General features: G+C 39.8%; 1 protein-coding gene across 4 annotated transcripts; it reads right to left on the bottom strand.

Moving 5' to 3' along the window:
• Positions 1-2,179: 2,179 nt before the first annotated feature.
• On the bottom strand, positions 2,180-18,259 carry LOC144024243 (transmembrane protein 198-like). 4 transcript variants are annotated; one of them, XM_077530411.1, is made up of 5 exons: positions 17,669-18,259; positions 6,627-6,868; positions 4,682-5,257; positions 4,527-4,616; positions 2,180-3,017 (listed from the first exon to the last, which is right to left on the bottom strand). In XM_077530411.1, the coding sequence occupies exons 2-5, from the start codon at positions 6,778-6,780 to the stop codon at positions 2,965-2,967; spliced, it is 873 nt and encodes a 290-aa protein (XP_077386537.1). In that variant the 5' UTR covers positions 6,781-6,868; positions 17,669-18,259; the 3' UTR covers positions 2,180-2,964. The 4 variants fall into 4 exon arrangements, with proteins under 4 accessions (XP_077386537.1, XP_077386538.1, XP_077386535.1 ...); XM_077530412.1 differs by having other exon boundaries at positions 4,539-4,616; positions 17,669-18,255; XM_077530409.1 differs by having other exon boundaries at positions 4,468-4,616; positions 17,669-18,254.
• Positions 18,260-19,804: the final 1,545 nt, after the last annotated feature.

Here is a 19,804-nt window from a genome sequence, read left to right as displayed (position 1 = left end):
AATTACAGTTATAATCCTTTAATAAATATACAATTTTCCTCCTGTGAACATCATTAAGCATATGGACTTAAGACATTTACAACTTGCCTTAAATACATGTATAAATTATATGCTTAACTCATTCACCCCCAGCCATTTTCACAGAAGCAAACCCCTTCACTGTTTTACTGGATTTCGACTGATTTTGCAAGGCCCACAGAATATTGTGTTTTATTGCTGTAAAAACATGGAACCTACCAAAAGAAAGATTAAAATCTCTTCTTTCATCAGTAAATAAAAAGTACATTTCTGTCTGTTTCCGTTTGACAGCAATTAGAATTTGAATATAGCTAAGTTTCAGCATTATTTACAAATCTCATTAGAATTGTATTTGAGCTTTTTCAGCATTGCCCTGGTTGATCTCTTTTGCTTTGCTGCCACATGCTGGGCGTTTGAGTAATAACTAGCATTTCTTCAACCGTTCTTCGCAGTTGAGAGGCTGCGTCAAATACTTCTGGATGCTTCAAATAGTGGTTCGTCTCTGTGTGCCCTGCGATTGGCTGGCAACCAGTCCAGGGTGTCCCCCGCCTACTGCCCAGAGCCAGCTGAGATAGGCGCCAGCGCCCCCCCGCGACCCTTGTGAGGAATAAGCGGTCAAGAAAATTGATTGATAAAAAATAGTGACCACCCGGGCACAAACCCCCACCCCGCCTCCGGCCTTAAACTAACCGCCTATGAGCCGTATATGTTTCATCTGTACGTATACCGTATTGTTTATACAGTAGTCTGCTCGCGAAGTGGCAGGAGCAAAATGACCGCCCTGTGACTTCAACGGCTTGCACCGGAGTGTATGGACTAGCCGCTATTCGGGCATATATTCAGGTCAGCGGAGGCGGGACTTACGACTTCCAGGTTTTCACATATCAGCTTTGTTTCCGGTTCTGGCTTGCGACTTGCGGGACGCGTCCCGTTACTTGCGCTTTCGCCTTTGTGCCCCTCGGATGCGCGTTCCCGTTGACGGGTGCAAGTGTGTAGTTTGTCTGTCTCAGTATTTCAGAGAGCTGAGCCGGGAGCGTGCGGTTGGGGGGCGCAGGGGTGGGGGTACGAGTGTTGGAACGCGGTCAGCAGTGGCTGGTAACGGCGCTAATGTGTGGAACCTGGAAGTCAGTGGCATCTACCCACTGTCGGGACACCTCGACTATCAGGTTAGGAAATGCACGGTGCTCATTCCAAAATAAAATCGCCTACGGACTTCCGGTTTTCGTGCTTATGCAGTTTCTACCTTTTTGCGTGGCAGACTTCACATTTCTAGGGCTCTGGGTGGAGGAGTGGAACCGTCACTTGCCTTCGGTGCCGGTTGGCGTGGGTTCGCTTCCCCACCTGGGAGACCATGTTTGTTTGTGTGCGTGTTTGTGTGAAAAAAAAAACAAACAAACAAAAAAAAAACTTCACATTTCTAAAATTTACTTACGTTTCCTATTTTTACATATTGAGTTTCATGTTTGATAATTTCCCCATTTTTACATGATAATGTTCATGTTTTCAACATAAGATTCACACGTTTAACTGTTAATGTTAACCTTTTTTTTACATGTTACGTTTCATGATTTAACTCAATTGTTAAAATGTGATAGCTTTCATGTAATAATGTGAGATCTTTTCCTACTTAAAAAAAATGGCATTGTTAATTCTTAACTGCCATATATATATTTTATTATTTTCATGACAAAATTGTATTGGCACTAGAAATAGAAATGAATGTAGTTCCTATGCTGTCACTACATTTAAAGGGATACTTGACTCATTGAGCCTTTTTAAGCAGAAAAATTTTAATAATTTGTCAATAATTAATGTGGTAACCGTTGTGCACGTATTCACACTGGGCTGCCGGGAAACAGCACAAGCTGTCATATCTTCTGATATTTTTGCACTTATAAAATCAATGATGCCAGAAGCAACAACAACAAAAGTAGTGTTGTGAAGAAAAGACTCGTGAAAAGGACAGAAAGACAAGAAGTAATGAAAGGCTGTTTTGTTCCTGCCTTGTGTGAGCAACTAGAAAAAAATCTTGGCTGCACACAGCATGGCAGCTACGACCAACTCCAGAATAGGAAATCCTTCCAATGACCTCTTTATTGCCTGAGAAAGGTCTGGTTGCTAAGAGCCCGAAGAGAACAAAACAATGGCACTCATTGAACTATTAAGTATCAAACATGTATTTTTATTCGTTTTTATCAACATGTATGTACACAATTCAGGTAACACATTGAATTGTCCCTGCTAAAGTACAAAAAGATGGCTACCAATTAACACACTTTTTAATCATCACTACCATGTTGGTTGTATGACAAATAAATTATAACATTTGAGAAGCACACAGACTAAAACTTCACAAAAAATCTGAGTGCAGCTAAAATAAAAAATAAAAAAAAAGCTTTGACGCAAACACAACTGACTGTAATGTAAAATTCAGCTTCACGTGTTTTACTTCACTCTCCTGACACACTAAAGAAATTAAACACACACATCCTTCAATGTTAAACAGTAAGAACGCAACACTTAATGGCAATGTGACTAACACTTGAAATACAGTACATGTCAGATTTACCACCTGATCGAAATGCACCTCAGGCTCTGTTTTGTATTCAACACACTGCGAGGAAATGGTAGGACCATGTATGGTTCGTGTCTTGTTCCTCTGAGAAGCACCGCTGTCATAGTGGCTTTAAATGTTCTTCTTTCCCAATTAAAAAAAAAAAAAAAAAAGCAGCATCCCTTTTTTCACACGCAGATAAACAACAAAACATTCTCACAGGTTCTTCAGAACATCACAAGCACGTAACAGAATTACAATGTCCCTTTTTTTCTTTTCATTAACATCACGGTGCTCAGACCCTGACGACAGGGGTTGTAGCTGTGAGGGGCACCGTGGAGCCCGTGTCACAGTCCAAGTCGATCATGGTGTGGTTGGCGGTGCTCTGGCTGCTAATGGAGGTGCCGGTGCCCATTTGTCTGTCCCGCAGACTTTGCAGGTAGCTCTGAGGAACATGCAGAGACAGTTTGAGCTTGACTACATTGTTGTAATCAGGAGATGTAAGCAGTGGACTCATAGAACAATTTGAGTTTGAGTTCTGAGAGTCCACTGTACTCAGTTCAAAAATGAAGAAGTACACTCTAAAAACAACCCTAATTGGGTCAAGAATGGAACAAAAGTAACCCAAAAAGTTGGGTCAAATTAAATTAATACAAAACATTTGACCCAACTTTTTACGGTATTTCACCCCAAAAGTTGTGTCAAGTTAAATTAATATCCCACAAGTCAAACCCTTTTTTTTTTTTTTTTTTGTGGGTTATTAATTTAATTTGACACAACATTTTGGGTTAAATAACTAACTTATTAATTTTATTTGACCCAACTTTTTGGCTTCATTGAATAACCCAAATGAGCCAATCCAACTGTTTTATTTAACCCAAAAAGTTGGGTCAAATTAAATTAATAACCCACAAATCATTTGGCATTTGAAGGTATTTAACCGTAAAAGTCAAATGGGGTATATGCCACAGAAGGGGCGGGACTGTTTTTTGCACAACAGTTTGTTTCCGGTTCGGTTTGCGACGTCTGGGCTGCATCAAAAATACTTGTGCTTACGACTTTGTGCCCCTGGGTTGCGCGTTCGCAACCCGGACCGGAAATAAACTGATGTGCAAAATCATGTCCCGCCTCTTCCGTGGCATATACCCCATTAAGTCCAGTCAAACTGGTCAAATTAAATTAATAACCCACAAAACATTTGACCAAACTTTTTAAGGTATTTCGCCCCAAAAGTTGGGTCAAATTAAATTAGTATCCCACAAATCAAACTCATTTTTTGAGTTGTTTTGTGGGTTATTCATTTGACCCAGCTTTTTGGGTTAGTTTAATAACCCAAATGAATTTGGTCAAAAATGAACCGATCCAATCATCCAACTTTTTTAGGTATTTACCCTTAAAAGTTGGTCAAATTAAATAAATAACCCACAAAACATTTGACCAAAATTTCTAAGGTATTCAACTCAAAAAGTTGGTCAAATTAAATTAACAACCCAAAAATCAACCTAATTTTGGGGTTGTTTTGTGGGTTATTCATTTGACCCATCTTTTTTGATTTTGAATTTGAATGGCCCAATTAAACTGGGCCAAAAAGGAACCGACCCAATTTATTGTGGTATTTAGCCCCAAATGTAGCGTCAAATGAATAACCCACAAATTAACCCAATTTTTGGGCTGTTTTGTGGGTTATTCATTTGACCATGGGCTGTTTTGTGGGTTATTCATTTGACCCAACGTTTTTGGGTGAATTGCATAACCCAAAATGTTGGGTCGGTCCCTTTTAGACCCAATTTGGGTTCATTTTGACCTTTAAGAGTGTAGAAAATAAAGATGAAGGAGACAAGTTGTGAAATAGAGAGATAGTGACCACAGCACACGCCATGTTGGGTGACACTGACCGGCGCCAGAAGGTCCCCAGCGTAACGTTTCACTGGGGTGGCTTTACGGCGGTACGTGCCTTCCTGCCCACCTGCCTGCTGTCGCTTCCTGGCGTCCTTCTCTCGAATGCGCATCAGCTGCACTCTCTTCTGATGCCGACTTAAAACCACTAGAGGAAGAAGGCAAACGTTAGCGTCACAGCATCCAACCGTCATCAGCCTTTTCCATCCTCACCATCCGTGTGGGAGAATCTGCCATCCGTCAGTTTCCACTGGACCAGGACTCCGATGACGCTGAGGGCGGGCCAGATGCCCAGAATGACCAAGCTGTACCAGCATAGCGGCGGCCCCGGCGAGAGGCGCAGGCACCCGTACACGTGCTTGACCAAAGCCAGCATCTCCACAAAGTAGTCGGCGCACACCGTCATGGTGGCGGCGCCGAAAACCGCCGTGGAGAAGACGGTGAACAGCTTCTGCCACTGCAGCGTCAGAACGGCGAACAGCATAGCCGACCCCAGCAGCACGCCCAGGGGCACCCACACCGTGGTGGGCGTGTAGAACTGCATAGTGAGCAGCAGGGCGGCCAGAGCCAAGAGGAGGCCCAGCAGCAGGCCCGTCATGAAGAGGCCCACGCTGCGGACCATCATGGTGACCAGGCCGCAGAGCAGGCCTATCCCGAGGCCGATGCCGGCGCTGGCCTCCACGCTGAGCTGGGTGTCCAGAACGTGCTCCTTGTGGCACAGCAGGAAGATGACGACGGAGCCGAACATCAGACCGGACAGGAACATGACCGCCTTGAAGCAACGGTAACCTACAAGAAGTCGCATCATCGGGGATTGAGTTCATATTGCATCGCCATCGCTACATGTTTGCTCCTGATAAGTCAAATACGGTCAGGTCCAAAAATATTGGGACACAGACTCATGACATTGAATGGTGGCTGTGATCTGATCTTTATTTCTTCTGTTAGTCCACCATCTAGTGGCCGAATGAGGGATGTAATTTGTCTGCTTAAAAAAACGCTCACTGATTTAGTACTTAAGTGAGTTTAACATTTTATTAAAGACAATACAGCACATTGAGCTTCCCCAAAACACAAGAAAGGAAGTTCTGAACGTTATAAAAAGAATTTGGGCTGTAAATATTACTCCAAAATATAACCTGCCACTCTGTTTTAGGTGTTCACCACTTAACCAGTACAGGGTAGTCATCCACTAAACACTAGCTAGTAGGTAGCTATTCCCTTGTTTACTCATGGAATAATGTGAAAGTATCGTCTGTAAGTGACTTTTACGATACTATTATATGTGTAATGTAGATATAATGATGTGTGTGTGAACTAAATGGTAGTTGGTGTTTGTTTACCTTAAGTGGTGATCGCTAGCGCACTAATGCTAATCACGATTGCTAACGGTTTAGCATATGCTAATTTTGTTGGTGTTTGAGTGCTTATATCCACTCATTAAAAGGGACACTTGACTCATTGAACAATTTTCAGCAGTGAAAAATGAATATTTCGTCCAGAATTAATTTGATAGCTTCATTATTTTTCATGTACAATGAATACCTTTCAAAAGTATTTGTTCTACTTGCTGTTGAATGATGATGATGATGACATCCATGTGCTGAGGAAGTAGGGAACAGCCAATCATGGCTCACCTGTTTTCTGGGTTTGGCAAGTAAACTGAGCCATGATTGGTCGTTACCTATTTCTTCAGCACAGGTGATGTCATCATCAGATGACAGCAAGTAGAAAAATTACCTTTTAACGGTATTAATTGTACATGAAAAATAAGGAAGTTACCACATTAATCATCTAAAAATATTATTTTTTTATTGCTGAAAATGACTCAATGAGTCAAGTATCCCTTTTTACTTTTAACTAAAAAAAAATAAAAAATAATAAAAATCCAGGGATGGGGGCAGCTGCGGAGGACAATCGATTTTAAACACATTCAATAGTGACAGCCCTACTGATAATCTTCATATTTTATGCTCTAAATACCACTAAAGTCTCAATTTAAAACCCATTTTGTTTCATTTTAAATTGATTGTGATCGTTTAGAGCCAAAACGTTGAGAATTATGTTGATGTTCCAATGTTTATGGACCTGACTTTAGTGTTCCTATCCCTAGCATGCGTGTAATGTGGAGGCATTAACGACGAGTTTTGTTTCTCACCAAAGAAGCAGTAGATGATGCCAAAGAGGCAACACATGGAGCAGATGACAGCAGGGATGATCTCATACTTCCGCTCTATCTCCAAGCTGCAGGCGTCCACATCGGCAGTGCCGACCCCCGCCGAATCGGCGCTTAGCACTGTGGGATCTGCCATCCTGGGGTTTCAGGTCCAGAACAAGACCAGGACACAAGGTAGACTGGCTGCTGATGTTATCTCAGGTCCATCGGCGCTGCTTTGGTTGCTATGAAGACAAAAAGTTTGATACACGTGAATAGTCATAAACAAACTTTCTACTAATATGTAAACACAAACACACTTGTTAAAGCTGCTACAACTAAACGGATTGTGACTTTTCGGGAGGTTAATGTGAGGGAGCCACATGCGACTGCATGGGTGGACCACTGGCAGGCCTCCGACATGAGCTCACCACAGAGCAGATCCAATTACAAGCAACTCACGTTTTCTACGAGGAAAAAAAAAAAGAGCAGTCAGTAGCATATGGCCCTGCTTTTACTATTAAGCGTTTAGGCATGCAAGTGTGCCTCGTCACTGCTTCTTGACATGAAGTGTCCCTCACACCGCGCGATATTCCACGTTGGCAGTTCAAGGTTCAACACAAAAACGTGCACCTTCATGTGTTTCCTGGGAATGACTACGTGGAAAAAATGAAGCCTCCTCGGAAACTTTTCCTCACTCTTGTACTTTTTGGTTTCTCTCTTCTGCTTTTGATTGCTATCAGCTGAAGGACAACTCACAAATGTGGAATATTCCAATCATGACCATGCACGTGACTGCTCAAGTCTGGAGAACAATTAGAAACATGTTTGATGCTTCAGTACTTAATGGACTACACAAAACTTGTGTTGTCACCAATACCAATACCAAGTACCGATACCCAAGAAAGACTTAATTTTCTATTCCTATAATTTGTACTTCCTGATCATAAAATGGGCACGTCGCGAGTAGTACCGATATCTTGAAATAAGCCCAGGTATCGGCACGATACCTGGGCTTATTGATTTGAATGACAGTTTCGTGATTGTGTTCATGAGGATATGCTCATATTTCTTTACAAAAACCAGTATACATTGATAGAAATTAGTTTGCTATTACTATTGCTATTATTATTATTTAAAATGCATTTGAGTGTCAGTGTCTGTCTCTGAACAAAATGTGACTTTTCTTTTATTATCAAAAGTGCTGAAGTATCTAATTAATTAAAAAAAAGTTTTTAAATTTATTTTTAAGTATGACTCAATAAAAAGGTAAAAATTAAAAACATGCAATTTTTGCTTCAAATAATATGTTAATTAATTGCAATAAAAGAATTAGATTGAATTATTTTCTGTGAACTAAACAATTTTGTGGCATAACTATTTTTTATAATTCTTTTAGAAAAACACAAATACAAAGCAACATTTTGTCCAAATCTTACATAATAAAAACAAAAAACACTACCCACAATACTAAACACGAACAAATGCCCTATCAATTCATATACAATTGCAATAATTATAAATCTAATCAAAGTACCGTATTTTCCGTACTATAAGGCGCACCTAAGAGCCTTCAATTTTTTCAAAAGCTGACCGTGCGCCTTGTAACCCAGTGCGCCTTATATATGGATCAATATTGAGCCGCAACAGGTCTCGCTGTCAAGACGCTATCGGTGACCCTGCACGATCGGTGACGCGCATGCACAGAAGATCCCGCCATCTTGGATTGCTAGCTAATACTAATACTTTACCTCAGAGAAAATAATAAAGCAGCTGTTTATTCATTTTGGGAGTGAATGGAGTTGTCAGAAAGCTGGTTTGTAATCTATTAATAAAGTTTGACTGACCTATCTGACTGTTTTGTTGATGTTTCCCTTTAGCGCAGCACCATCTAATGGATGCATAACGTAACCCCAGCCTCTACTGTAGTGTCTTATATATGGAAAAAGTTTTAAAATGTGTCATTCATTGAAGGTGCGCCTTATAATGCGGGGCGCCTTGTAGTGTGGAAAATTCGGTACATCTTCATTAAACAGCTTCCAAAATCCAGATTGATTCAAATGTCTACTTTAACACGTGTAAGTCTTTCTAAGAGAAGTGATGATATCTGATTGATCAACTCGTCCAATATTGGTCTATTCTATTATGATATTTCTTCCAGGAAAGCAGGATAGTGTCCATTTGTTTTGGGAAAAATTACGTCTCACAGGGTAAAGGATAAACGAAAACAACTTGGGGTCCATTGGTACAGATTTGAGGGTAATCCTTTCCGTCACACTTTCCAAAACAACCACATGGTCTAACAAGACTTAGACTTAGACTTGACTTTATTGATCCCTTTGGGATGGCTCCCTCTGGGAAATTTACATGTTCAGCAGCAATGAGAACAGATAATAAAATTGAAAATAATTCAATCAATCAATAAATAAGGTTATTACACCACACCTAAATAATATTACATACTTAACAGACACATTTTTATAAATTAAAATAAAAAAATCCTATTATTATTATTATTATTATTATTTTTATTTTTTTTTTAACCTCATCTACGAATGGCCTCAATCATTCATATATCAGTTTTATCAATCAAATGTTTGACCAGCCCTCATCAATATGATATGAAGGTAGGTGAAAATTCCAGCTTTTTGTAATAACTGAGCACAACGTGATACTTAGCACATGCATGGACAGACAAGAACTTTACAACAATTTGTTTCCCTTCGGATTGGGGCTTTCCAGTAAGCCATTAAAAAAAAAAAAATGTTGAACTGAATTGAGGCTTTGTAATGCTTGTTAAGTCTGATGTCATTGACTACCTTGCCAATACGAAATGAAATCAACAGTCAGCTAATAACAACCAGCACCCTGAGCAACATCATTTTTGGTGTAATGCTAACTTTGCTAAAATATCTCAGTAACTTTACTACTTCAAGTAACACTCATGCGTCTGCATCATGTTACTATGAGTCACAATGGTGTCCAATGTCTTGCAGCTTTTAGAAGACCTCGCCGCTTTTGGAGAATAGAGCCATTGTGGGCTATAACAAAGAGCCAGAGGCCCATGCTGTGACCTCTAGTGGCACTTGCAAGAAACCATGGATGTGAAACGTGGGGCCCAAGTAACGAGGGCTGGGAACACCAAGGATACGAATGGAGAACGAATGTTTGCTCTCTAGATGGGAGCCAAAGTGTTGCCTTCAGATGGCAGCTGAGTGATGGGAGGAAGGAGTGACAACAAGCAACATGATAAATCTTTAAGATGGAACTCGAGAAATGCTTCCACGTCGCATTTTCTACATTAGCTCACATCACCTAGCAACTAATTTCTCGCCAACAGGTTGTAAAGTCTGTAGTCCAGCTAGCTTTTCAGTTTTCAACGGAGTGAGAATAAACAGACACTGTTAGCTTAATACAGCAGACTAAAAGGCTATGAAGAATGAATAAGATTGGCATCCATTACTACTTTAGTAAAATAATGAACAAAAATGAATGATTACTGGCTCCATAAACGAGCTACAAAAAGATTTTGAGGAGCTCCCCCGAGCTTCCTGAATCTATTCTGAATCTACACGTTTTATTTTCCTAGTCCACTCCAGACAGAATGCCAGTCAATCACACAGAGACACACATTAAATATTCATTTTACAACAGGGAATTTAAGGTTCAATTAAGTTAACTTGAATCTGGAGTCCAGACGGAACCTAAGCTTACATCGTCTACACCAAAGTCAGCTTCATGAGTCACTACACTACATGTAAACTTGGAACCTGATTACTCAGTGGAACAAATTAAATTAATGGCATATGTACAGTGCTTAATACATTCTTACAGAGAACAACTAGGAGCATCATGAAGAGCTTTAGTGGAGACTTTCATTTTCAGCGAGCTTTCATCCTTTTACCATCTTGAACAGAAAAGAGAATTTTTTTTGACTGTGTGGTCAGAACGTGATCTCAATCACTAAAACATATTTTCCTATTCAGCAATGCAAGTGAAGAATGAATCCAAACATTAAAAAACAAATCTTTGGTAGAGCGATTTCCTCACAGAGAAAATTGTTAGAACAGTATCGAGAGTTGCTCACCTGATTTCTGTGCTTGCAATGCAGAAGTTCATACACCTTCGGTTTACGTCACGGCCGTAGTAAACTGAGAAAACCTTGCATTTCTTATTGAGATATGGACTGGCAGTTAATACCAGTGATGAGAGGCATCTCGTCCAATTGCCTAGGAAGATACACCCCCTGAACAAACACAGTAGGGGGTTGAGTAATGCACATTTGAGTGTTCAGCTGCCGAGGAGGCCGGCCTGGCTACAAGTTCCCCACATAGCTAATTTGGGCGTGTTTAATCAAGAGTTGGACGTGCGTGGTCAGTGACAAAACGTCTCTCCTCTGACTTGATGGCCATGGTCAGCTGAGAAGATAAGATTATGATTTGGCTGTCTGGTAGAAGCCACCAAAGAAAGCAAGCTGTGTTGTGCAGTTGCAGCCATAAATCAGCCGTCTTCGACTAAACAAATTGTCCACAAACCAAAAAATTATCAAGTCTAGACAACAGGAGTCGTAAAGAAAATGTAGTTATTAGTGGATTTCAAATGGGTTTTCCAAGTTGAGCATGGGATTATAAAAACATTGGTAAAAACAAATAAATGATTGCTCATCCTCCCAATAACATCTGTTTTCACTCGGGAGGATTATTGAGCAGGGTATCATATGGGCCCCAACTAAGCTTCCTGCTTTAGAGAAGCAGGAAGGACCTGATGAGGAAGTGGAACATCAACTTTCAACAGGTTTGTTTTTGTGACATGGAGCACTAAGCTTTTGGATCATCAACGCTGACGCTTCAGTACAGTGAACACCGACGTTAAGGACTTTATGCTGCTGAGAACATCAGTCAGAAAGAATCGGAAGAGAAAATAGGAGTCTCCCTGTATCGCTTGCTAATCAGACAACACGTCACCAAGTGATCCTACAGACACGACTGAGGTGGTTCCTGCAGGGTGTCGCAACACTATTCGTGTTGGTTTCCTGACACAACTTACATGATGAGCACATTTTCCAGACTCTTCATGATCAAAGGTGAAGGTCCTTGTTTCTGTTCTCATCACGACAAAAACTTTTTCAAGGCAACATATACAGCCACCATTCCTTTTACGATTCAGTTTGAGTTTCTGTGCAACTTCTCCTGCTCAGATGCCAAAAATGTCAGTTATTCTCTTTTGTTTGGTCTTTGTTCAGCTGTCTTCCCCACACAGGATGTTCTTCATCATCAGATGTTCAACGGGGTATATGCCACGGAAGAGGCGGGACGTGATTTTGCACATCAGTTTATTTCTGGTCCGGGTTGCGAATGCGCAACCCAGGGGCACAAAGTCGGAAGCACAAGTAGTTTTGACGCAGCCCCACACGTCGCAAACCGAACCGGAAACACACTGTGCTAAAAACAGTCCCGCCTCTTCCGTGGCATATACCCCACTCCCGGTAGTAACTACTAGTTACTGGTAACCTTTCAATAATGTCTACATTCGGGACAACAACAAAAAAATCCACTTTTCCCATATTGTTGGTATGAATGATCAGTATTCCCAAATATATTATCTACAATGCGAAGCTACAGCACAACTTCCACACGGCATAATTAAGTGTAAAATGATTAAATAAATAAAAAAAATAAATGAACAAAACAAATGACTCTTCACACCTACACTTCGATTCCTGTCTGGGCGAATTTGATTGGTATTCCATTTTGTCCACACATGGGGTTCAAGTAATCGTATTCATTTCACACTCGATGAGATGAACAACACCGCAGCAGAAAGCTATAGCTCAATTAAAGAATAAGTCAACACAAAAATGTGTTTTTGACAATATGTTATATGCAGCCCCACTGGTCTAAATATAGTATTCTGGTTAATATTGTGTTAGTGGAATATGAATTAAGCAGCAAAATCCAGTTGTTTTTATCCATTTCAGGGGGCGTCCATTTTACCACTTGCTGTCGACATAAGATGACATCATTGTTGCTCAGGTCTCAGGTAACAACCAATCACAGCTCAGCTTTAGGAAACAAGTGAGCTGTGATTGGTCGTGATGGGTTAAAACTGACCCATGGGTGCTAATATGAAAGTCCCCTTTTAGTTTGCAATAATCTAATTTTATAATTCCACTACCCCCCGGCCCAACTGACATATTATATAACATACTGTATAATCTCACCTAATTAAAGCTTGCCTGACTTCAGTCTAAACAATAGAGGCCTTTCAACAAAGGGCTGGGAGCGAATCTGTACTTTAAGAAGCATGAAAACAGCAACACAAAGAGCACCGTTAAGAGGCCAGTCACATGTCTTCAGGGGTATGTTTATAATGTAGCGCAGAAATATGCATCACATCTTTAACAGCCTCATATTAAGAATAAGTAAGGAAATTCCCTCCATTAGGTCCGCACTCTGCATTGCACTAAGACAGTGTAGGCCAAAGTGTGTTGTCAATTTCAACAAACATTATTACACAGTTAAGTGCAAGTGAATGCGTGAAGCTGCAACGGACGTGTAGAACACGCACTCCTGACGCAGTTTCAGCCAAGTTGTGTCTTACCGAGGCACGCAAATAAATGTCAGCTCCATCGTTACAACTCTAATATGTCAATTTGTTGCAAAGGCAGTGTGAAAGCGGCTTATGAATTCAGTCAAAATTCTCTTCCAGTTGTGGAGATGAGCTTTTATCTTGGGTTGGGTGTGGCTGTAAAACATGAGGTTTACATTACAGCTTGGAAATGAACCAAGTTGTTCACCACTTTCAAAGGTGTTCTCAAAGCCAAAATACTACATGACAGCAATTGACAATAATTGTACATCGAGAGTGACCTCAGCAGTTGAAAAGATAGTAACACGCTTTCCAAACAAACACAAAACCTCTCATTTTTCTGCCTGGTCAACTGTAACCCCAAAAAAGTACAGCTCCAAAAGTTAGGATAAAAAGTAAATACGTAACCTATAATCCCAACACACATGTATATTTTGGGAAAACTGATCTTGTGTTGAGGTTGCAAACCTGTCAAGTGTAATCCAACAACAATAGCACACTTATTAAAATTTAGGTTTCACAGCCATTTTGTTTAATTTTGTCTGCCATCATCAAGTAGAGCAGTAGTTTAGGTGTTTCTACTGAAAACAGAACAGCTCCCAAAATGAGCATGCATAGACAAAAGGTGTCTGGTACTTGACGTATTCCAGTCCAATACAGCTGTATAATTAGGAAGAAAATGAAAATATAGGTGTGGCGGGATTGCTTCAATGCATTCCCCAAATATCTCCCATGACATTGGTATAATCACTGTTTACAGTTCTAAAAGCATTTTTTTTTTTGATAGAGTTTGGACATGAAGTGTTGTACAGTATGTGGTTTTCAACATTGTTTTCGTTTCAACCCTATTTTACAGACAAATGCCCGCACTGTAGTATTAAACGCAATCTGTTCTTAACAATAGTTTAAAAAGTCTGTGCTTACTAAATGAAACTGGATTTTAAAACAAAACAAAAAAAAAAAAAACACTTAGACCATAAACATTATAATGGAGACTATTTTTTTTCTTTTGTTTTGTTATTTTTGTTTCTAATTGGACGCTGAAAGTCTGCGAGAACAAAGCATTCAACTGGCACACAGCTTACAATACAGTATTACTATAAACACTGTTGTAGAATTTGTGCTTACACGTCTTACATTTATTACGCCACTATTGCAATGAGCTGAGTCATATTAGTTCCTCAACTGTTCTTTCAGATACAGTATGTGCAGATAAAATTGTTAGTACACAAGCTTCTATCGACGACGACTGGCCTTGCATGACTTGTTTTTTTTTTGTTTTTTTTTTACACCAATGTGACAAATCTCAAGTCTCGTAACAGATTTATATTTTTTCAGTACTGTAATTAAAATAAATAAATAAAAAATTCTAGGAAGAGTCAAAACTCATCCACTGTGAGGTGATGATTTTTCCAGACATAGAAAAATAATCTTACTCGATGTGTTTACCGCTGGGACAATCCAGATAACACTTGCACAACTTGGCCAAACGGGGAAAATTTGTCCTCGTTCTGGGACCACCACAGCAATGGATTTTGCATCGTAGGAATTTGTAGTGCTAGAAAATAATCAGGGATCTCATCGTGTGCGGTGGAATAATTTCCCGATCTCCTTCTACTTTGAGTCTGGAGTCTGTTTTTTTGTTTTTTGTTTTTCCACTTTTCCTGATTCTCACTTATCAAAGCTGCACATTCAGAAATGTAAGACAATTTAAATCAATTAAGGTGCCTGATTAATTTAATTCAACACACTCATCTGTTGCTGCAAGCTTCTCCTCCAGCCAAAAACATGATTAGTGACGAATTGACATAATTATTGAATAGTAAGTTGACAAATCGACTAGTTTGCATAAACCCAAATGGTCTGGCATTTTTATTAGTGTTGTAAAAAAAAAAAAAGAATGCATTCACAATTTTATTGGGTGATTCTCATATTTAAACTGTGACTAAATGTATTGAATTACTATTACTGACTGTGATTATTATTATTTAATTATCCCTCTCAGTTCCTCCCAGTATATGTCAGTAGGCAACCAAAGGAGGGTGAAACTCCGTATTGTATAGCAAACAATGTACTTTTCATGTGAACTTGAACTACAGCAGATTGCTCCACTCTGCTTCTATACTGTTGTTGTTCATAAAGACGAGCTCAGAGTTCCATTGCTTAAATGTGTCCATGTGCTCAGCGCTTGGACAAAACTACAAAGCCTAGGCATGCACTCAAAACACTGAATACCACAGCAAACCCTCAGCACATTTGTGGGTTAATTCACATTTAACGTCATTATTCAGCAGTGTCACTGTCAAACTGTATTTATTTTGGAATCCTGAATGACATCTGTGTCCTTTTAAAAAAAAAAAAAAAAAAAAAAAAAAAAAAAAAAAAAAAAAAAAAAAGAGAGAGAGAGAAGACTGAATTTGAGCAGACGTACCACAGTCTAAATTGAAATCCAAAAGTCAGTAATATAAGACAAGAAGAACTCTAGCATTGGGCCACCTGGACATGAAACCAATTATGGAGTCAGTGCCCTCTTGTGCAACATTTTGGAGGGTTCATTCATCCAGAAGAACATTTTTGAGGACCTGCTGGCTCATCATCTCTGTTCTCACAGTTGATAGATCAAAGATCTTCACACCAAACTCATCTAGCTACTAGGGGTGTGAATTGCCTAGTATCTGACGATTCGATTCGTATCACGATTCACAGGTCACGATTCGATTCGATACCGATTAATCCCGATACCAATTTATAAGTTGATTGTTGCGATTTTTTTAAATTCAAATTTAGAAAATACTAATCAGTAAACTTGTACAGTCTAAGATTTGTATGAAAATGTATTATTTATTTATCTGAAACTTCAGTCTTATACAGGTTGTAATCTGTTTCATGTTCAACAGCATTGAAATAAAATATTAAGGCTTAATGTTCCATTAAAATAACATCTTCTATGCTTAAGGTGTGAACCCTAACCTGAAGTAAGACGTTTTGTTGAATATTTTTCCATTAAAAATGGAAGTTTAAAAATCGATTCGAGAATTGCGCGATGTAGTATCGCGATATATTGCCGAATCGATTTTTTTTTAACACCCCTACTAGCTACCATATAATAGTGGTGCCATGAGATACGTTTTTAAGTTGTTCGGTGACCACGCTCCTAACTCAAAGGGGTGTAAGCGGGATTTGACGAGTTATGTTCATGTAGTAAATCCTATGTATCATGAACAAAAAGTTCTCTTTCTATGGACCACATTGCTCCTACAACCCCTCCTGAAAGTTGGTTTATTACTTATTTAATCCTCGACAAGAGCCTATTCCTAAAAACAAGCAAGATTGTTCCCTAAAAAAAAAAAAAAAAAAAGATTGCTAGCAAAACAACATGCACAGTCTGGCTTGTCTTGCCTCTTTTCCTGCCTTCTCTTTTACCCCAAAGCAGGGAAGCTTCTATTTCCTCTCTGCTGTTTTCAAAGGGGCAAAACCATCTGGTGCAGGCTGACAGACTAGGTCACATTGAGATGGTGGTGTGCACTCAAGTGGGGGTTGTAACTACAGCCTTCAAGTCCTTGGTAAAGATGGGACCAGTAGGCTGTCATCTGACTACCCAAAAAACCAAAAAAAACAAGAGGCACTCCTAAACTAGATCACAGAACATAACCGCAGGGCTCAAACTCCCGGCACGCCATGTAGGCCACAAGGAGAAATGTTGGCCTTGTGAAGTGAAGAATGTATTTATGATTTGCATAGAATGTACAAACCGAAAATTGTGTGTTTTTTTAAATAGCGCTGAACTATATGAACTAGGCAAGTGGGGTAATTTACAGTATTATCAATCAATCAATCTTTACTTGTATAGCACTTTAAAAAAAAAAAATGCAACTAAAGTGCTTTAAATAGTTTAAAAACAAATCCACAGCCCACAATATGGACCCCCAAAATAAATAAATGCATAAAAAAAACTATTCAAAACAAAGCAAAGCAGATCTAAGGCCCCTGAGGCTCAGCACAGGTTAACCGAGCATTACTGCAGATGTCTTACTGTAAATTGAATACAACAAAAACAAAACATGTTATGACTTTTCTGTGCTATAACACTGTTGACTGCAAATTCAGCGGCATTTGGTGTTTTGTCCATACATAATTTCAGATTAGCCAACCTGTTGACTGTAATGTTTTACAAATGTCAACACAAATGAAATTGTTTCCACGCACACAAAACTGCATAGCTACCTCATAAAGCCATGTTTTGAATGGATGTTTAATTAAATGGTAACGCTTTATTAAAATGATTTTCCTGACTACTTTGTCTCAGTTTACACGTATGCATTCGAACCAGTGTTGTTGTACGCCACATGTTCAACACTACAAAACAAAACAATGCTTTGTGGCAAACACAAAGAGTGGGGCATTCAAAAAATGGAAACGTATGGCACAAGATGTTCGAATGGCAAAGGAAAACTTACCGAGGGAGCCAGCAACTTGGGAACGTTCACTCGTGCGGGACAATTGGCGCTGTCAGCAGACAAATTACTCCATTCACAAACACAAAAGCGGTTGTGATGGACCAGGCAAAACCGATTTTTCCTAACTTTTCCTTAACCTCCTTGTTTTTAAAAGCGACTACAATTCCAAAACGCCAACAACATCGTTTCTGCACCTCGTGTAAGTTGTCGTTTAGGAGTGTTAGCTACTCGTCAGTTGAGTTAGCAGTGGAAGCGGAGAGGGAGGTTCGGGCTCCACTTGGGACGAGTCCCGGTCCAACCTCTCTCTTCTTCGCTCACTCTCCCTGGAAAGTCTCTCCTTTGTCGTCACGCACCGCCCCTGTTTTAAAAACTTTCCCCCTCTTCCTCGTCAGAGGCAAATCCCTCTGTCTCAATCTTCATGAGAGGATGAAGAGGAGGGGTTGGCCGCGCCGCGGGGCATCCACAGTTTGAACTGGGCGCCTCTATTTTATGCTAAAGGTTAAGCTAAGTTTCTTGTGAACGGCTCACAGCTCACCTGCACTCAACTCTATTTATAGAGCACTTTAAAACAATAGCTGCATACAAAGTGAAAGTGCAGTACATGGAAGCTAATGAAGGGAGCTAGGCTAGAATTGAATTAAATGAGCAGCAGCATTTTGGACCAACTGGAGATGCTCGAGGGAGAACTGGGCAACACCGAAATAAAATGCAATACAACAATCTAGCCAAGATGTAATGGAAGCATGTAGGCTACAGTGGTTGTGTAAAAGCAAGGATTTACTTTAGCTAGCTGCTAAGATAAAAAATAAATCAATAAAAGCAATATAAACCCAAGTTCATGACTGTTCACTTTAGATAAGACGCCATAACTGCCGTTTAACGGCCTTCAATTTTTGCTTAGTGGGTCATCGATCTGACTGTCAACCGCATAGCAGTAAAAGGAAATACCGTGGTTTCTTAAGATGGAACCCAGGGACAGAAAATAAAATTAAAACAGCAGGGGCCCCAAAATTGAACCCTGTGGAACACCATGCGATTCAGACGAACCAGAACCAAAGTTAACACAAAAAGTCCCACCTGTCAAATATGATCTAAACCTCTCTAGGTTACGACTAATGCCCACCTGGCGATGCAAACGAGCCAACAAAAATGAAGTGGTTCATTGTATCGAATGCTGCAGTCAGGTCCAACAGAACAAGACGCACATAATCTCCAGTGTCACTGGCCAGAAGGACGTTATTAAAAACTCGTAACTGGGGTTAAATTGGGAAGGTTATACAATAACACATACATACAGTAATATTCTATCAACTGTCAGTTTGCCATAACCTCAGTCACTAGAATGTTAGTTCAGGTAGCTTCATGAACTTATGACTCCTTTTTGTAGTCTGCAAAGGTTATCAATTGTTTTATAACGTGCAATGTGTGTCATCAGCATCACTGATAAATCCTTTCCACCATTTTAGAGGTGATGGCACTACAAAGATGTGCTTTGTAGCAGTATTCCCTCTGACTAGTTATTGTCATATTTAGCTGGCTGTAATCAATATACAGTCAACTGTTGTTGTGTTTGGGGGAGCAGCAACGCCTCCCACAATCGCAAAGGGAAGTTGACAACAGATTTCAGTTTTCACAGGTTTCCTGCTTGGCAGAAGACATATAGGGGGAAGCCGTATTTCAGATTTGTCAGTTGTCAGGCAAAAGATCACAGACATTACAGGTTCCGTGTTGCGCTATGGCTGCAAGGTATCCAGGCTTGTCCCTGGCAGCCACTTGCCTGTCTTTCCATTTACTCATCCAATATTCATTTAATATTTTATTGGAATGTGAGTAAGTAAACAATTCAAGCAGTTACTTGTGCACATCTGCTTTCACGACACGTTTTCTAAAAACAATTAAAAGCACAGCCGTTAGTGCCAACAGCAAGACATCTGGTATTTACAATGTACTCAATGGAAACTCATCACTTGCGTAGTGTTTTGCAATATGAAGTTCCTCTCTCTATTAAATTATTACATTAACAGGTTGGGACTCAGCTGTGTCTTAAGAAACTCATTAAATATGCATGTGATTGAGTCTGAATGAGTCATAAAATTGTTGCACACGTTGAAATACTTAAGACTCTTGTCAGTTTTC

Source organism: Festucalex cinctus, chromosome 8 (genome assembly GCF_051991245.1).
Source record: "Festucalex cinctus isolate MCC-2025b chromosome 8, RoL_Fcin_1.0, whole genome shotgun sequence".
NCBI lineage: Eukaryota > Metazoa > Chordata > Actinopteri > Syngnathiformes > Syngnathidae > Festucalex > Festucalex cinctus.
The sequence above is the reverse complement of the archived record's forward strand: the minus strand, read 5'-3'. Positions and strand labels throughout refer to the sequence as shown.

What these genes read in the sequence shown, in the direction of transcription:
- LOC144024243 (XM_077530409.1), bottom strand. Translation starts at nt 6,780, where the DNA reads ATGGCAGATCCCACAGTGCTAAGCGCCGATTCGGCGGGGGTCGGCACT. An exon ending in CATCATCTACTGCTTCTTTG is followed by an intron (nt 5,258 to 6,626) that starts GTGAGAAACAAA and finishes GACTTCTTGTAG; the next exon opens with GTTACCGTTGCTTCAAGGCG. An exon ending in CAGATTCTCCCACACGGATG is followed by an intron (nt 4,617 to 4,681) that starts GTGAGGATGGAA and finishes TTCTTCCTCTAG; the next exon opens with TGGTTTTAAGTCGGCATCAG.